The sequence below is a fragment of the Euleptes europaea genome, chromosome 20, assembly GCF_029931775.1.
Source record: "Euleptes europaea isolate rEulEur1 chromosome 20, rEulEur1.hap1, whole genome shotgun sequence".
Taxonomy (NCBI): domain Eukaryota; kingdom Metazoa; phylum Chordata; class Lepidosauria; order Squamata; family Sphaerodactylidae; genus Euleptes; species Euleptes europaea.
This window is the reverse complement of record NC_079331.1, coordinates 2,581,478-2,599,446: the sequence shown is the minus strand read 5'-3', so window position 1 is coordinate 2,599,446 and position 17,969 is coordinate 2,581,478. Positions and strand designations below refer to the sequence as shown.

Sequence of the window (17,969 nt, the reverse complement as noted above, 5' to 3'; positions counted from 1 at the left end):
ATGTCCTTTCCAAGCCCAAGAGGGTTTGTCTTGGAGCAGGGGTCCCACCAACAACTCACTGAGATAAGAACATAAGAAAGGCCCTGCTGGATCAGACCAAGGTCCATCACGTCCAGCAGTCTCTTCACACAGTGGCCAACCAGGGGCCTCCAGGAAGCCCACAAGCAAGACGACTGCAGCATTATCCTGCCTGTGTTCCACAGCACCTAATAGAATAGGCATACTCCTCTGATACTGTAGAGAATAGGTATGCATCATGTCTAGCATCCATTTTGAATAGTAGCCATGGATAGCCCCATCCTCCATGAACCATGTCCACTCCTCTCTTAAAGCCTTCCAAATTGGCAGCCATTACCACATCCTGGGTCAGGGAGTTCCGATAGGTTAGATTAGATAAGGAACACCCTGCTGGATCAGACCAAGGTCCATCAAGTCATAGAATTGGAAGGGACCACCAGGGCCATCAAGTCCAACCCCCTGCACAATGCAGGAAATTCAAAACTACCTCCCACACACACACCCCTAGTGACCAGAAGATGGCCAAGATGCCCTCACTCTCATCATCTGCCTAAGGTCACAGAATCAGCATTGCTGACAGATGGCCATCTAACCTCTTCTTAAAAACCTCCAGGGAAGGAGAGCTCACCACCTCCCGAGGAAGCCTGTTCCACTAAGAAAACGCTCTGACTGTTAGAAAATTCTTCCTAATGTCTAGACGGAAACTCTTGATTTAATTTCAACCCGTTGGTTCTGGTCCAACCTTCTTGGGCAACAGAAAACAACTCGGCACCCTCCTCTGTATGACAGCCCTTCAAGTACTTGAAGATGGTTATCATATCCCCTCTCAGTCTTCTCCTCTCCAGGCTAAACATACCAAGCTCCTTCAACCTTTCCTCATAGGACTTGGTCCCCAGACCTCTCACCATCTTTGTTGCCCTCCTTTGGACATGTTCCAGCTTGTCTACATCTTTCTTAAATTGTGGTATCAAAAACTGAACACAGTCCAGCAGTCTGTTCACACAGGTGAACCAGGTGCCTCTAGGAAGCCCACAAACAAGACAACTGCAGCAGCAGCATCCTGCCTGTGTCCCACAGCACCTAAGACAATAGGCATGCTCCTCTGATCCTGGAGAGAATAGGTGTGCATCATGACTAGCATCCATTTTTACTAGTAGCCGTGAGTAGAACTTTCCTCCATGAACATGTCCACTTCCCTCTTAAAGCCTTCAAGTTGGCAGCCATCACCACATCCTGGGGCAGGGAGTTCCGATAGATAGATTAGATTAGATTAGATTAGATTAGATTAGGATAGATAGATAGATAGATAGATAGATAGATAGATAGATAGATAGATAGATAAGGAATGTCCTGCTGGATCAGACCAAGGTCCATCAAGTCCAGCAGCCTGTTCACACCGTGGCCAACCAGGTGCCTCTAGGAAGCCCACAAACAAGACGACTGCAGCAGCACCATCCTGCCTGTGTTCCACAGCACCTAATACAATAGGCATGCTCCTCTGATCCTGGAGAGAATATGAGGTTTCCTATTCTCCATTGCAGGGATCCCCAACCTTTTTGAGCCTGCGGATACCCCTGGAATTTACATAGGGGGCAGTGAGGGCCACTTCAAAAAAGCTGCCCCAGGAGGTGGAGCAAAACCCCAAATGAAAGCATGCACTGACTAAGGAGAGCCCAGGTGCTTACCTGCCCTCCAGAGGAAAGCCCTTTCATTTGAATCAGAGTTGGCAACCCTATCTGGAGGCTACTCAGCCTTCGACTCCTGAGGCCCTGGAGTCCAGGATCGAGACGCCAAAGCCGAACGCAAAGGGCTGCTTCTTCCTCGCTGCACGCTTCCGTTTCCTGTGCCAACTGTTGACAGGTTTCTGTGGAAACCCTTGTCCGCGATTCATGGCAGGGTTAATTGACTTTCTGAAAGTCACCCCGCCGAGCGGCTGCAATCACGCTCCGAGGCGCTCCCACCTAATCGTGAGCGACACGTCCGCGAGAGGGAAGCGCAGACTCCATTACCTGCCCCACCGAGCCTCCAGCCTGCTGGCTTTGAGGAAGCGGCAGGTCCCTTCTTCCCAGGCAGCCTCATTACACCTGGGTGATTTGTTAGTGCTTCGGCTGAGAGAGGTTTTCCATCCTGGTTCTTGGGTGGAGGGGTGCCGGAGACCTGCTGGGTGCCTGTGGGACTCGCCCGACCTGATTCTCTCCTACCCGTACAAGACTCTGACCCAAATGTTTGGCTGACCGAGGGAAGGCGATTGGAAACTGCTTTGAGATTCCTCTCGGTAGAGAAAAGCGGGGTATGAAAACCAACTCCTCCTCCTCCTCCACCTCCTCCTCCTCTTCTTCTTCTTCTTCTTCTTCAACACATGAACACATGAAGCTGCCTTATACTGAATCAGATCCTTGCTCCATCAAAGTCAGTATTGTCTACTCAGACCGGCAGCATCTCTCCAGGGTCTTCCATGCCATAAGGGTCCAATTGCCCAAAGCGGTGAACTGACCTCTATCGGCTGGAGATCAGTAGTAATAGCAGGAGATCTCCAGCTTATATCTGGAGGTTGGCAACCCTACTTCCTGTTAAAGCAAGACGTGTTGAATTAAAGGCTCTGGTTTGGTGAGAGCTCTCCTTTGGAGGCCCTTTGCCACCCAACTACCTAATAGAAACCGGGAGAGTAGTAAGCAAGAAAACTCCCAGGGCAAGCTTCACACCAGCCCTTGATGCAATATTTCAAGTTTGCACGTTCGAAACCAGCTGCGTAGATGTTGAGGGGGGGTGGAAAGCAAATGTTTGTCCTCTGCAGAAGACGGTTCACCTCCTTGCATGGTTTGCTGGGTGCTGCTTCTACCACTTGGGACTACGGTTTGCGGGCTGTCCCTCGACACCCGTGCTTAAACGGTTTTTCACCGGAGATAAGAGAGGCTGAACGGCAGCCCCGTGATTTGTTTCCGAACGTACTTGCTGATTTCTATCACTAGAGAGGTTGTCCTCTCCTGCCCTTCTCCTCTTTCTGTTTTTTTGCCTTTTGTCTTCCGAGGATCTTGAGATAAACTCTATCATCTGACCTTCAGGAAGGCCGCTGTGTTATCTCGGAAATGTGCGTTACACAAAAACCGCCGCTTGTTGCCGTTATTCGCTCTGTGCGAGAAAGCGGCCTTGGGGCGCAAAGTCATATTCAGCCTTCGGGCGAGATTGCAGTTGCTTTTTAAATTGTCTTGGCCTGGTCATTTGTGTGCGCGCGCCTGTGTGCGTGCATGCGCATTCAAGCGCAAAAGTGTTTTTTAAAATGTAGCCGCTGCTGAATCATGCTTCATGAGGACAGGCCCAGTTTAAGCCAAACACCTTGCTGTTCAAATCCGTGTAGTGATGCACAACCAAGGGGTTGGGTGTCTATGGTGGAACATCTGATTGGTTGAACTTCTTGCCCTTCTTGACTATAAACCCCCATCCCATTAGGGTTATGCATCATACTGTACTTAGGGTTGCCAACCTCCAGGTAGTAGCTGGAGATCTTCTGCTATTAGAGGTGATCTCCAGCCGATAGAGATCAGTTCCCCTGGAGAAAATGGCCACTTTGGCAGTTGGACTCTATGGCATTGGAGTCCCTCCCCTCCCCAAACCCCGCCCTCCTCAGGCTCCATCCCAAAAACCTCCCGCTGGTGGCAAAGAGGGACCTGGGAACCCTAACTGTATTCAAGTGCTACTCGAGAGCCAGTGTGGTGTAGTGGTTAAGAGCAGTGGTTTGGAGCGGTGGACTCTAATCTGGAGAACAGGTTGGTTTCCCCTCTCCTACACATGAAGCCAGCTGGGTGACCTTGGGCTAGTCACAGCTCTCTTAGAGCTCTCTCAGCTCCACCCACCTCACAGGGTGTCTGTTGTGGGGAGGGGAAGGAAAGGTGATTGTAAGCCGGTTTGAGTCTCCCTTAAGTGGTAGAGAAAGTCTGCATATAAAAACCAACTCTTCTTCTTCTTCTTCTTCTTCTTCTGATATTTAAGACACATTCTGAAATTGAATGAACATCAAGTTTCTTCATGTCCCTCTTAGCCTCACCTACCTCACAGGGTTGTTGTGAGGAAGAGCCATTTGCTTTGACCTGAGCTCCTTTGAGAAAGAACGTTATAAAAATGTGCTAGCCTGGATAAACGGGGGGGGGGAGGTGCAAAGCAGGGTTGCCAACCTCCAGGTGGTGCCTGGAGATCTCCTGCTTTTACAACTGATCTCCTGACTACAGAGGTCAACTCCCCTGGAGAAAATGGCTTATGGTCCCTCCCCAAACTCACCCTCTCCAGGCTTCACCCTCCCCCCTAAAAAAAATCCCAACCCAGATCTGGCAACCCTAAGCAAAAATGAACAAGGTCAACGTGGGCAGATTGGTTTGAAATAGACAGCTATGCTTTTCGGGTTGTGAGCCTCAGGCCTCTAGCGTGAACGTGAACAAATTTGTAAAAAAACAACAACCAACCTTCACAAGAGGGGCAGATCTGGGCTTGTTACCACGCTCGTTTGAGTCTTGTTAAAGCTTTTCCAAGAAAAGTGTAAGGATCCTGTTCTTTGCAAGGTCACGGCTGCATAAGGAGGTGCCGCCTGCCAGCCAAGATGTCTGCGTCCATCTCATTACACACCTCTGATTGTAGACAGGGAGGAACGTCGCCGCTGATTGTAATGAGAAGCCCCTTCCCGCTCAAGGGTCTCAGTTTTGTTTCGGTTTCTACAGTAACGTGACAGAAGTAATATTTCCTTTTCTGGGAAGGGGGTTGACTTCCATGCGGTGACATCCATGCACACCACCGGGGGGGGGGGGTTATGCAAGCCAGGCTACATCTTTCTTTTTGGGGGTGGGGGAGAGAAGGAAGGAGCAAAATGTAGGCTTGGTAGAAGGACACATATCAGGAAAGCATCCGTTACTGGGGCTAATGGTTTCAGAGGATCGCTGTGTTGGTCTGCGGGAGGAGCGCTCGATTCGAGCCATCTTCTGGGGATGGAGTACAGGGGTCACTGGGGGTGTAGGGGAGGGGGTTGTGAAATTCCTGCATTGTGCAGGGGGTTGGACTAGATGGCCCTGGTGGTCCCTTCCAACTCTATGATTCTGTGTATCATTGATGAAGCACGCGACCATCGATCCGATTGTGTTCGGGCAGTCTGATCACTGCCCCAAAGTGGTCACCCCAAGCGTGGGTTTCCCAGTGGCCCAAAGTCAGGCAGCCAGTTTACTCACCGCGTAAACGAAAACTGGAACTGGAGTTCTGTGCTCCTGGCGCGTTTTGCTAGATATGCTGCAAATCTTGCATCTCTCCTTCCCGAATTCCCCTCGTCTGGGGAGGGATTCTCCAGTCTGAAATTCCCTTGTTCCTTTCCCAACCATATTGCAGTTTGGAAAGGCAGAAATTCAGTCAGTTTCGCAGAATGAGTTTGCATAATTATACTTTGATAGCTTTTTCATTAAATGTGATGTGTGCATAATAGGATTAATGTTCTGCAGGGGGAAAACAAATATGCTTTTTTGATGTTTCAGGGGAGGTGGGTTGAACTGGAAGTGGAAAAAATGTGCGGAAAAGGTTGGAAGAGGGAAGGATAAGATTCTCTTTCTATTCTGTTCACAGCAGATTAAGTGGAATGGATTTCAGAGAAAAGATGGGGCATTTCCAGTCTCCTCATACCCTGTGTACCTTTTGCGTGGGCACCTGCAGAGATTTTCAGGTCTGGGAAGTTAGTTGCCAATGGTCTTTTAGAAGAAGAAGAAGAGTTGGTTTTTATATGCCGACTTTCTCTACCACTTAAGGGGGACTCAAACCTGCTTACAATCAACTTCCCCTCCCCACAACAGACACCCTGTGAGGTAGGTGGGGCTGAGAGAGCTCTAAGAGAACTGTAACTAGCCCAAGGTCACCCAGCTGGCTTCGTGCGCAGGAGTGGGGAAACAAATCCAGTCCACCAGATTAGCCTCCGCCGCTCATGTGGAGGAGTGGGGAATTAAACCCGGTTCTCCAGATCAGACTCCACCGCTCCAAGCCACCGCTCTTAACCACTACACCACTCTGGCTTTAGGGCGTTGTAGGGCATTCAGTAAGCTCCAGGCATTTTCGGGAAACTAACTTGGAGCCCTGACCTGGATAACCCAAACTAGCCTGTTCTCATGAGATCGTAGAAGTTAAGCAGGGTCAATCCTGGCTAGTGCTTGGACGGGAGACCACCAAGGAAGTCCAGGGTCGCTACGCGGAGGCAGACAACTGCCCATCTCCTGTCTACGTCTTTCACCCTGACCATGATGTCCCACCTTGGCCTGTTCTCATCAGATCTCAGAAGCTAAGCAGGGTCAGCCCCGGTTAGTACTTGGATGGGAGACCGCCAAGGAATAGTAGGGTCACGACACAGAGGCGGGCAGGGGCAAACCACCTCTGAACGTCTCTTGCCTTGAAGACCCCACGGGGTCCAGCTGGGACTTGATGGTAGGGAAAGAAAAACTTCTTGGAAACAGCGGTGCAGTCAGCGATGGCCTTAGGGTTAACAAAGGCCTCGAGGGGTCCGACCGGGGTTCAGTGCCTGGAAGCGGAGTGGCAGGGGTCGACTTTCCCCCAGGCTTTCTAGGGCCTGCCTAATCAGGAGAGGGGGGCACGATCTGGCTCCTCGGAGAGCTCTCTTCTCCTTTCCTTTAGTGGTAATTGCTGTCGGCAGAGCAGCGAAGGCTTTGAGGGCCCATTAGCGCACCGATTCCACCCGTTGTCTCAAACCGCCGACTTGGATATGCTCCAGAGGCTGGATGCCAGAGTGATTCTCGCATTGGGTGCTGCTTTTGCAGCCATCCCCCCCTTTGAAGAATGTGTGTAGGAAATGTTCTCTCTGGGTTGAAAATGGACATTAATTATCCCGGGAAGAGCCCTGAAAGAAAGACAGCGGCTTTTGCCCTGCCGTCCCTGTGTTTGCAAACCAACGCTCAGAAATCCGCGCCTATTTTCATTACTTGTGTGTTTGCAGTGGGAATCCATTCTGATGGCCGAAGGCCCCCCCCCCAAGAACAGTTTTCTCTCGAAATGTGCCCCACGATTAGGCAGTCTCTGGATGTGATGCTAAAAACCTCTTTCACTGTTACGTCTTCAAGTACTTGATGACCCCGGTGGTCCCTTCCAACTCTATATAGGCCATTTATTCATGGAAGGTTTTGCATTGGATTTGCCACTCTTTAGATGCACTTTCCCCCCGTTCATATTCTCAAAACTCAACCATAAGTTGCCATGCAGAGTTTTGAGAATTCAGATGGGGGAAATGTGCATCTATAGAGAGGCAAATCCAATTAAAACCTTCCATGAATAAATGGCCAAAGATTCTAGGGCTGAGAGAGTTCAGAGAGAACTGTGACTGGCCCAAGGTCACCCAGCAGGCTGCATGTGGAGGAGTGGGGAATCGAACCCGGTTCTCCAGATTAGAGTCCACCACTTTTAACCACTACGCTACTCTGGTGTAGTGACGTGACAGCGCTTAACACACACACACACACACACACACACACACACAGGGCTTACCCAGTGCTTTTTGCAGATCCAACAGCCCACTGCCCTGAGCAAATTTTTAAAAAATCACTGCTAAAAACCAGGCAGCCATTTTTCTGCATTGTCATAAGAAATTTCACCAAAATGAAGAAGAAGAAGAAGAAGAGTTGGTTTTTATATGCCAACTTTCTCTACCACTTAAAGCAGAATCAAACCGGCTTACAATCACCTTCCCCTCCCCACAACAGACACCCTATGAGGAAGGTGGGGCTGAGAGAATGAGACTTGCCCAGGGTCACCCAGCTGGCTCCGTGTGTAGGAGCGGGGAAACAAAATCCAGTTCACCAGATCAGCCTCCGCCGCTCACGTGGAGGAGTGGGGGAATCAAACTCAGTTCTCCAGATCAGAGTCCACCGCTCAAACCACCGCTCTTAACCACTACGCCACGCTGGCTCTCCAAAACCCCTTCATTTAAACAATGCAAAGCGGTGGGAACCAGAGCCTGCTTGATATCATATTAGACATTATAAGGTGGTTTGAACATTCACCAGCCATGAAAATGAGAGAGGCGTATTTTCTTCTTCTTGGTCGGGCAGTCTTTTCCTTGGAGTGGGGAAAGCGAGTTGCTTGCCAGACGTCTTCCTTCCCGCCCCGGACCACCGAGAGAAGACACTGCCCTGCCCCTTGAAGCGTTCTCTGCGGCCCTGTAATGCTGTTATCGTAACTCCACTCCCTTTCTGAATATGACCTTACAATTTCAGTCGGGCCGCTCGTCTAATTGAGAGCGCACCGCTTGCTTCGGTTGAACCGGCGAACCCTGTCATTTCTCCTTCCGGAGAGCTGCCCCGTGTTACAGGATTATCAACCCAGGGACGGTGATCGTAACAGTAATAATAGGGCTCTCCTAGCAATGTGAACAAATTTAATTAACTGCACCAAGGAATTTTTCTGCCCCTGCCTTGGCTGTCAGCCAGAAATCTGCATTCAAGCAGCAGCGTTTTCTTTAATAAGGGCCAGCCGGTGCGTAAGACTCTGAGAAGCGCAAGCCATGCGCGAGCGAGCAAGCTCCCACTACCCCCCCTCCAAACGGTGGAGGTGAAGCCCTTGGTAATGTTTATTTTATGTTTATTGGTAGAAGTGGGCTTTAAGCAAGAACCTAGCCAAAGACGTATGGAACGTGTCTAGAGGAGGGCAACAAAGATGGGGAGGGGTCTGGAGACCAAGTCCTATGAGGAAAGGTTGAAGGAGCTGGGGATGTTTAGCCTGGAGAGGAGAAGACTGAGAGGGGACATGATAACCATCTTCAAGTATCTGAACGGCCGTCACATAGAGGAGGGTGCCGAGTTGTTTTCTGTTGCCCCAGAAGGTCGAACCAGAACCAACGGGTTGAAATTAAACCAAAAGAGTTTCCGTCTAGACTCTTCCTAGAGTTTTCTAACTGTTAGAGCGGTTCCTCAGTGGAACAGGCTTCCTCAGGAGGTGGTGAGCTCTCCTTCCGTGGAGGTTTTGAAGCAGAGGCTAGATGGCCATCTGTCAGCAGTGCTGATTCTATGACCTTGGGCAGTTCATGGGAGGGAGAGCATCTTGGCCATCTTCTGGGCATGGAGTAGGGGTTTGTGTGGGAGGAGGTAATTGTGAATTTCCTGCATTGTGCAGGGGGTTCAGCTAGATGACCCTGGTGGTCCCTTCCACCTCTATGACACAAAAGCAGGTCACAGTTCCAAACCGCTGCATATCAAATGTTTACACGCACAGACACATTATAGAGCTTTGTCTGCTTCGAAGCATCCACGGCCAGCTTTTGAACAAATGCATTTCACAGTTTCAGCTGCGACTCCGTTTGAAAGTATTTATAGCATTTAACCAGAAGAAAACATGCTGGAAAACGCATGCTCCACTCATCCCTCCAACATGTCAACACTTATAAATTGACAACAGCTTCTCTAGTTGTATTGGGGGGGGGGGGTTTAGCACCAAAGAAAGCATAGGACATGGAGAGGGTATTTAAGCTAGGCACATACAATTTACCTAGGAACAGTAAGTGTATTCTGCGTTCCTTTTATACACGCATACCAATTCCCATCACATTTTTATCACTTTCTATCCAAAGGCAAGAAAACATACCACTGCAAGCTAACTGTATTTAAATTATCGAGGGAACAAATTAGGATTTCTTTTCAGAAAAGGAGGATGCTCTGAAGTCTTCAAAATGCACAACCCAACCTGAACAGAGGTAACTGAACACTGGGCAGATATTTACAGTATGGACTATTATTTTTTCTGTTGCTGAATTCCACTGCTGTTCTAAAAAACATGGAATCATAGAGTTGGAAGGGACCACCAGGGTCATCTAGTCCAACCCCCACACCCCCAGTGACCCCTTCTCCATGCCCAGAAGATGGCCCAGATGCCCTCCCTCTCATGATCTGCCTAAGGTCATAGAATCAGCATTGCTGACAGATGGCCATCTAGCCTCTGCTTAAAAACCTCCATGGAAGGAGAGCTTACCACCTCCCGAGGAAGCCCGTTCCACTGGGGAACCACTCTGTTAGAAAATTCTTCCTAATATCTAGATGGAAACTCTTTTGATTTAATTTCAACCCCTTGGTTCTGGCCCGACCTTCTGGGGCAACAGAAAACAACTCGGCGCCATTACGAAACAGTGTTCCATTATTGCTTTATAATCAGATTTATAATCAGTGAAAGCTAGATGTCGATATTCAGTGTAAACCCAAACTCCCTCCTCCACTGAACTGGTTTGGTGTGGGAAACCTCGGGAGCGAACCAAGACGCTTGTGACATCTGAGCGGCGCTACCTCTGGAAACGCGGTGGGCCGTTTAGATCTTTGGGGGAGAAAAGTCATGTTTTGAAGTCCAACTTTTCTGAATGGGCGCCTTTTCCTTAAAAGATGGTTATGAGTTCGGTGCCGTATTGTTGCTCCTGCCCTGTTAATTCTTCCGGTTTCCTTTTAGGTGCTGTTGTCGGGACTTATCGGAGTCGTATCTTGGAAGAGGCCCCTCTCGCTTGTGGTGAGTAACAGGGCGCTCTTGCGGAAATCACGCGGGATGCATGCTTCACATGGCTCATGATTAAGTTGTAGAGCTCACAAAGGATGTAGCAGTGGCCGCTAGCTTAAAACGGCGAGGCAAGTTCACGGAAGATGTTCTCCATCTTTTCGACACCGTTTGCAGGGGAGAACTTCCACCCCCAATTTGGGGGTTGGGCCCCCAATGGCCCCGCCATCAGAATATTAGTAAGATAGCAGTTGTCCACGTCCCACCTTAATTTCAATTTGTTTAAAAGAAAAATTACAGGAGGCCAGTTAAAAATCTGCTCTCTTTTTTGGGAAGCAAAGAGCCCAGAGGATTGTCGGCGCCTGTCTAAAACCGTCGTAGTTATGAGAGAAGCCAATTAAGAACTAAACGCTTCTCATTAAGCACGTTCATTAAACAGCCAATGAAAAGATATGGGGGGGATACTCTTGTCTTTTATGTAATTAATTTGGTATAAATTCACGGGCGTTAATGAAACGGTACTGTGAGAGAGAGATCTGTGCCGAGGTGTTTATGTATGGGGATTGCGGTGTGCATTGAAACGGGTGCTATTCGTTACTGGACTGAACAGAGAGAAGGAGATTTGGCACGCCAGTCTTCCCACCAAGGAAAAGAAAAGTCCTTTTCTGCGAATTGTACCTCTTTTTGCATTCATATCGTTGTTCCTCCCCACGCAACCCCGGTTCTACGAAGGCCTTCCTTTAGTTTTCCACGCTGTCTTTGAACATGACGGATTTGGGATAGCTCTCTCGGAGACCTGATCGCTGAGGAGTCCAAGAAGAATTTTGCAGGGTTCGCTTAATCCAGATTGTGCCCCAGCCTCCGCAGAATAGTTTCTCATGATTTGGAGTTGTCGAACTGAGTCTGGCTGCCACGTAGACACGTTTCCCTCCACATATTGGTTATTTCACACCTGACTATCCGCTTGAATGAAGCTTAACCGGCGGCTGGACACCCCCTTCTCTCACTGACCTCCCTCTCGACTGGCACTCATAGAATCCTAGAGTTGGAAGGGACCACCAGGGTCATCTAGTCCAACCCCCTGCACAATGCAGGAATTTCACAACTACCTCCCCCCCCCCCACACACACACATAAGTGAATAAGGGGGCAGACTAAACACAGGACGACCATAGCATAACGTCCCACCTAAGGTCGTATGGATAGCATGCATGCAATTAAAGTGGACACATGAATACATGAAGCTGCCTTATACTGAGTCAGACCCTCGGTCCATCAAACTCCGTATTGTCTACTCAGACCGGCAGCGGTCTTTCACATCACCTACTTGCCCAGTCCCTTTAACTGGAAATGCCGGGGATTGAACCAGGGACCTTCTGCATGCCAAGCAGAGGCTCTACCACTGAGCCACGGCCCCTCCTGTGGATCACACCCAAATGGTAAATGCCTTTCTGTGTGTTCATTTCATCCACCCTACATGTTAATTGTTTTCGATTTCCATTTTTCAATCTCGGAGTCTTATTTTTTCCCCCTCCGCTGTCAAAACAAGTTGATAAGGGAGGGAGGGCAGCTTACCAAGCATTAAGCATGGCAGGGTTTGGGGGGGGGGGGTTGCCACAAAACAAAATGTCAGCATTATAGATACGAGTGCATATCTTTGACACGGTATCAAAGCAGAAAGAATTATATCTACAGTTTCAGGTTTTGTGCCAAGCTGGATCTGTTTGTAACCTACCGGGTGTTATCAATCATCTTTTCATATCCCGCTAGCTTTCATTTGACGGGCGTCAATTTCATGAACGGGTGGTGAAAAGCGTCAGCCTCCCGTCCTGGTTTGGTCCAGGGTGGCGGCGTCGACTCCCGGTTTTAGGCCATCTGATTTGTCGGTTTGAAACAAAACTGGGGTGGTGTTGCTTTTTGCGAGGAACCCCTTGCTTTACCTTGATTATTTGGGCCGTATTTTTACAGCTAGAGCCATAAATCAGATACGCATGTGGGTATACTGAGAATATTTTATAGATAGGGTTGCCAACCTCCAGGTGGTGAAGGAGAAAAAAAGACACCTCTGTACTATTATCAGGAGGATGAGAAAACTAGTACAGGAGCAATGCTGATAACAATGCCAATGTATTATAGCTACATATACACTTTACATACTGTAAAGTGTATATGTAGCTATAATATATTGGCATTGTTATCAGCATTGCTCCTGTACTGGTTTTCTCAACCTCCAGGTGGTAGCAGAAGATCTCCTGCTATTTCAACGGATCTCCAGCCGATAAAGATCAGTTCACCTGGAGACAATGGCCGCTTTGGCAATTAGACTCTATGGCATCAAAGTCCCTCCCCTCCTCAAACCCCTCCCTCCTCAGGCTCCACCCCAAAAACCTCCCGCCAGTGGCGAAGAGGGACCTGGAAACCCTATTTATAGGAGAGGGGGGCAAAATGCCCCCGTTTGAGAGGAACCCAAAAGTTCCTTAGGAACGTCTCGGGGATTCCTCAGTGACCCTCAAAACCATCTTCTCTTGAGATGGGTGGCTTCAAAAAGAGGGGTGATTTTGTTATAGGGCAGGGCCCCCCAACCGTTTTTGAGCCTGTGGTGGGCACCTTGGGCATTCTGATACAGGGTGGTGGGCGCAACCCCCAAATGCCCGCCGCAGGAGACGGAGCCAACCCCAAAATGCCCACCGCAGGAGACGGAGCTGCCCAAAAGGAGGAAACCCAAGTACAGGGGAGAAGAGGGGTAATCTTAAAAGTATTTACAACATGTTTCCAAAACTTTACAGGGCTAGCAAGAAAGAGGGAGAGGGGGAAAGAGAGAATTGTTTCCTACTCCCCGTATCCCCAAGAGGCAGGACATCTCAAGGGAGCCTCGGATTCCTTGCGCGGGGTGGGTTAGCAATGAAGATTTGTCAGTGTTTCTATAATATCTACCTGTCTGCCTAGTACATTTCCCCCAGTTTCCAAGGACTTTAAGAGTGGGGTTGGTGGTTGTTCTTTCCTCATTTGATCAACACGAAGAATAGGACTGGCCCGAGGTCACCCTAGAGAGCTTTACGGGTAGCGTGGGGATTAGACCCAGCCCCTCCATCCTAGTCTGGTGCTCTAACCACTAGTCTGCTCAGTCTTTCTACCTGGAAAAGGTTTCCCTCGAGTGACTGTGTTTGAAAGCCGCTTCTGACATCTGTAGGAGCTTACACCTTAAACCTGGGGGTGTGGGATTTTTGGCCATAATTGCTCCCTGTCTCAGTTTTTGTTTTCCTCCAGGTTTTTCTTCTGCACAGAAGATGCTGCTGTCTCTTCTTTGGCCTCCCCTGCCTGTCTTTTCCCTTCATTTCTCTCCTCCTTGGGGGGATAACTTTTAACAAACGCGATGTTTGTCAGGTCATTCATCCGGACCCCGCTGGGACTTCCGTCACTAAACAGTTTTGCCGGGGATTTGCAGCGATGGCTCCCTTTTTAAAAACGTAGCTGGTAAAGGTGGCTGAATCCCGTTAAATTAGAAAACAGCCAGTGTCCCCATCAAGGGAGTTTGCATGGAAGCAAATTTCGGAGGGTAGCCGTGCTGGTTCTGCATTAGAACACCTGAATTTGAGTCCCGTATCACCTTAGAGACCAACAAGATTTTTGGGGTACGGGCTTTCGAGAGTCAAAGCTCCCTTTGTCGGATACACCGAAGCAGATGTTGGTCCTGGTTGAGAAGCCGTCAATCTAACCTCGGTTTGTCATTCGAATTCAGCTGTGGTCCAAACGGGGATCGGCTTAATCCTTGCCACAAACCGGGGTTCCATCACAGGATTAAACTGCGGTTTAGAACCACAGTTTGGGAACAGGGAAGAAGCCCCAATTTGTGGATGTCTGAGTTGGCCTGAAGGGTTTGCCAGCTGTCCTTCGATGTTAATTCATTTTTGTAATGAATTACAAAATTTTTGTTTTGTTGGTTGTTTTTTGTTTTATCGGCTGCGTCGTTGGTGATCTTTTTGGCCAAGGGTTGGCATCGAAATTCTTGAGATAAATAAACCTAAACACCTTCTCCGCTGCTATAATAATGTCGGGATTGCAGCAGAATTTAGAACGAGATGTGTTAATGAGATGTCTTGATCTCTTCTCCCTCTCTGCGGAGTCTGTTCCCTGGGTAGAATCGGGGGTTTTTTCTGAAGCAGGTGGCCCGAAGAGGTGGAAAACATGTCACCTGGTGAAACGAAGCAGACACCCCAAGCAGACAGCAAGCCGCCCTTCCAAGGTGGGAAAACTATCACCTCGGATGGAATGTTTGCAAAGAGAGAACGATCCCGCAGGGACGGAGAAGGGATGTGTTTTATTAGAGAAAATGCCGTGCACGTTGCGCTTCGGTATTCAAGATGTGTCTGTCTCTACAGTTCTCTTCCCCCCCCCCTTTTTGGCTGGTCTTCTGTATCGCTGCGAGAGTCCTGTTTGGAAACAAAGGGGATAACGTTAAGACAGTTTTAGTTTTAGAAGTAGGCTAGGTAGTTTGTGTCGAAACACAAACTGTGGTCTGAATCGATGCGGTGGGGTTTTTTTTCCTTTTAAATAAAATACAGTTTCTTGGATTTATTTGAGAAGGCCTGAACCATCCCCCATGGTCAAATTGCCAGGCCCCTCTTCGCACTTGTCAGGGATGCTCTAGGCTGGTCCTGCATTGAGCTGGGGGTTGGACTAGATGGCCTCTATGGCCCCTTCCAACTCTATGATTCTAAGAACAGCCATCGGAAGGAGAAGAGGGGTCTGCTTGCGCAGACTAGCCCAAGGTCACCCAGCTGGCTTCGTGTGGAGGAGTGGGGAAACAAATCCAGTTCACCAGATTAGCCTCCGCTGCTCACGTGGAGGAGCGGGGAATCGAACCCGGTTCTCCAGATCAGAGTCCACCACTCCAAACCACCGCTCTTAATCACCACACGACGTTGGCTGAGACCGGGTTGGGAAAAGATGTTGGGGCTGGGTTGAATCTTTGGGTTGACGGCTGGCATCCCTGCTAGAGATGATCCTCATGTTTTTATTGCATGGAATTGGTACTTAGACAGCCAAAATAGGGCATTTAGTGACTTGAAGGGTGTAGGGTGTAGCGTCAACAGCCGTGTTTTTAGCATGCGGGGTTCGGTGATTGAATTTGGACTTGATCTCTCCGCTGCGGCAAACCTTCCTCCCGCATTCTCCTTGGTCTCTTCCTTTCCCCTCCTTCCTCGTCATACCTCATCCATGGAGCTGATTTCAATCCAGATCTGACGCACGCTGCCTCGAAATGCGTATAGCCTGAAAGAGCTCTTTCCCTTCCTAATGCAGTTTGCAAATTACTTTCCCCTCCCCGTAAACGAATTACTGCCGCGCGCCTTCGTTCTGCCGGAGTCTAGGCGATGTTAATAAGCATTTCATTTTGCGTTGCAATTATCACTGATGGTTTATAGCGCGTGATTCAATGAAGGGCTCAGAAGGAGAGGTTGCATGTGTGTGTTTTAATCTAGAGGGAATTTTTTTTGGTTCAATTTTGTATTTTTTTGCTGGTCCATGATATGATTCTGCATCTTTTCTTTTTTAAGCAACTCGTGCGACGGTAGCTTGGACATGTTCCATTCCAGGGATGAATGCTCGGTGCTCTGCACTTACGAATGAGCGAGAGGTTGGGATTCATTGTTCATGGCAGGGAGAATCCTAAGGCAGTTTGGTAGGCTGCGTCTGTGTAATGAGGTCTAATTTCGGGAGATTACAATAGCTTCTGCCGATTTTTCAGCCTAATCGCTGTTCCGGAGCTCGCTGGTGTTTTAGTAAAATCATAGCTTACGAAATCACAGAGTTCTTTTCCCCTGGGGTTTTTAATCATGCATCATGACCGCATATCCTGGTGAAATCTGGAAGGTAGCAGGTTGAATGCGTGATTCTCAGAGATCATCTCTCACACTGGCTTCATCCCAAGAAGTGTCTGTCCTGCTTCTCAAAGAATTGTGGAGGATTGTGAAGGAGGAGGAGGAGGAGGAGGAGGTGGGATTGGATGCTGAGATTCCTGTATTTGGGATTCCTACCCTAAACTGGGTCTCATCAGATCTCGGAAGCTAAGCGGAGTTGGCCCTCGTACTTGGGAAGGACGCCGCCAAGGAAGACTCTGAAGAGGAAGGCAATGGCCAACCACCTCTGCTTCTCACTTGCCTTGAAAGCCCCATGATGAGGTCACCATAAGTCAGCTGCCACTTGACGGCACTTTACACCCTAAATTGAGGCTATTGTACTTCGGCCACTTCATGATAAGACAGGACTTACTGAGAAAGACAATAAAGGTAGGAGAAATCGAAGGCAGGAGGAAAAGAAGAAGACCCAACATAAGATGGGTCGACTCAGGAATGGAAGCCACGGCCTTCAGAGGCCATGTTTCAACCACTCAGATCGGGGGCAAAGGTTCAGACTCCACCCCCAATCTCCAGATATTCCCCAACCAGGAGAGGCTAGATGGCCATCTGTCAGCAATGCTGATTCTATGACCTTAGGCAGATGATGAGAGGGAGGGCACCTTGGCCATCTTCTGGGCATGGAGTAGGGGTCACTGGGGGTGTGGGGGTGGAGATAGTTTGGGATTTCCTGCATTGTGCAGGGGGTTGGACTAGATGACCCTGGTGGTCCCTTCCAACTCTATGATTCTGTTATTCTAACCCTACCATCGGTTCACCAAGGTCCATCCCACACACAGTGTGAAAACACACTATGTGACTTGCTCGACTTCATGGGCCTGCGCATTCTTGTCCCTCTGTTTCTCCCCCATCCTTGGCAGCTTGGTCTGTTGTTGTTTTTTTAAGTTGGAGGGACGTTTCTGGAGAAGGGGAACCGTTTACAGTATTGATTTCCCTTGTCTTCCGTCTCGGGTCTCGAGGCGGCGCACGGATTCCCAGGAGGTCTCCCTTCCAAGATGATCTGCCTTCCGGCCGTACCCCGCTGCGTGTATGGATTTTCCGTTCACCGGCCGACGCGCCTTACCCTTTCCTTCGAAGGTTTATCCTCTCGTTCTCCGGCCCTCTTCCCCCCACTGCCTCAGACCCCCTGCTTTTGTAGGATCCGGAAAATTAGAGTCGCGGCAGATTTTAAATGGCCTGAAATGGTTTTTAAAAGGTCACATGTTACATTATTTTCCAAAAGTTTAAGTTTTTGTGTCATTGAATCGAGGTGTCTATTTCGAAGGTGTCTCATTAGCGCATTATCTTGATACTTACAGGGCAATGATTAGCACATTACCATTAATACTTTGCAGGACAATGACTCAGCTCAAACCCAACCCCCTTCTGACTATATATTACTCTTCCTATACACTTGACACTGAGAGATACTGTCCTTCAGTGTTACTCCTCTGAAGATGCCTGCCACAGCTGCTGGCGAAACGTCAGGAAAGAAAATACCAAGACCACGGTCACACAGCCCGGATAGCCTACAAGAACCGAAGTGTCTGTTGTTTGTAATGCTGGT

General features: G+C 49.0%; 1 protein-coding gene across 1 annotated transcript in view; it reads left to right on the top strand.

The window, feature by feature from the left end:
- Positions 1 to 17,969, top strand: part of ENTREP2 (endosomal transmembrane epsin interactor 2) — a 121,778-nt gene that overhangs the window by 35,771 nt on the left and 68,038 nt on the right. The window contains exon 2 of the mRNA XM_056866137.1: positions 10,468 to 10,524. Within this exon, the coding sequence (XP_056722115.1) occupies positions 10,468 to 10,524 (57 nt within the window). The remainder of the gene's footprint in view (positions 1 to 10,467; positions 10,525 to 17,969) is intronic.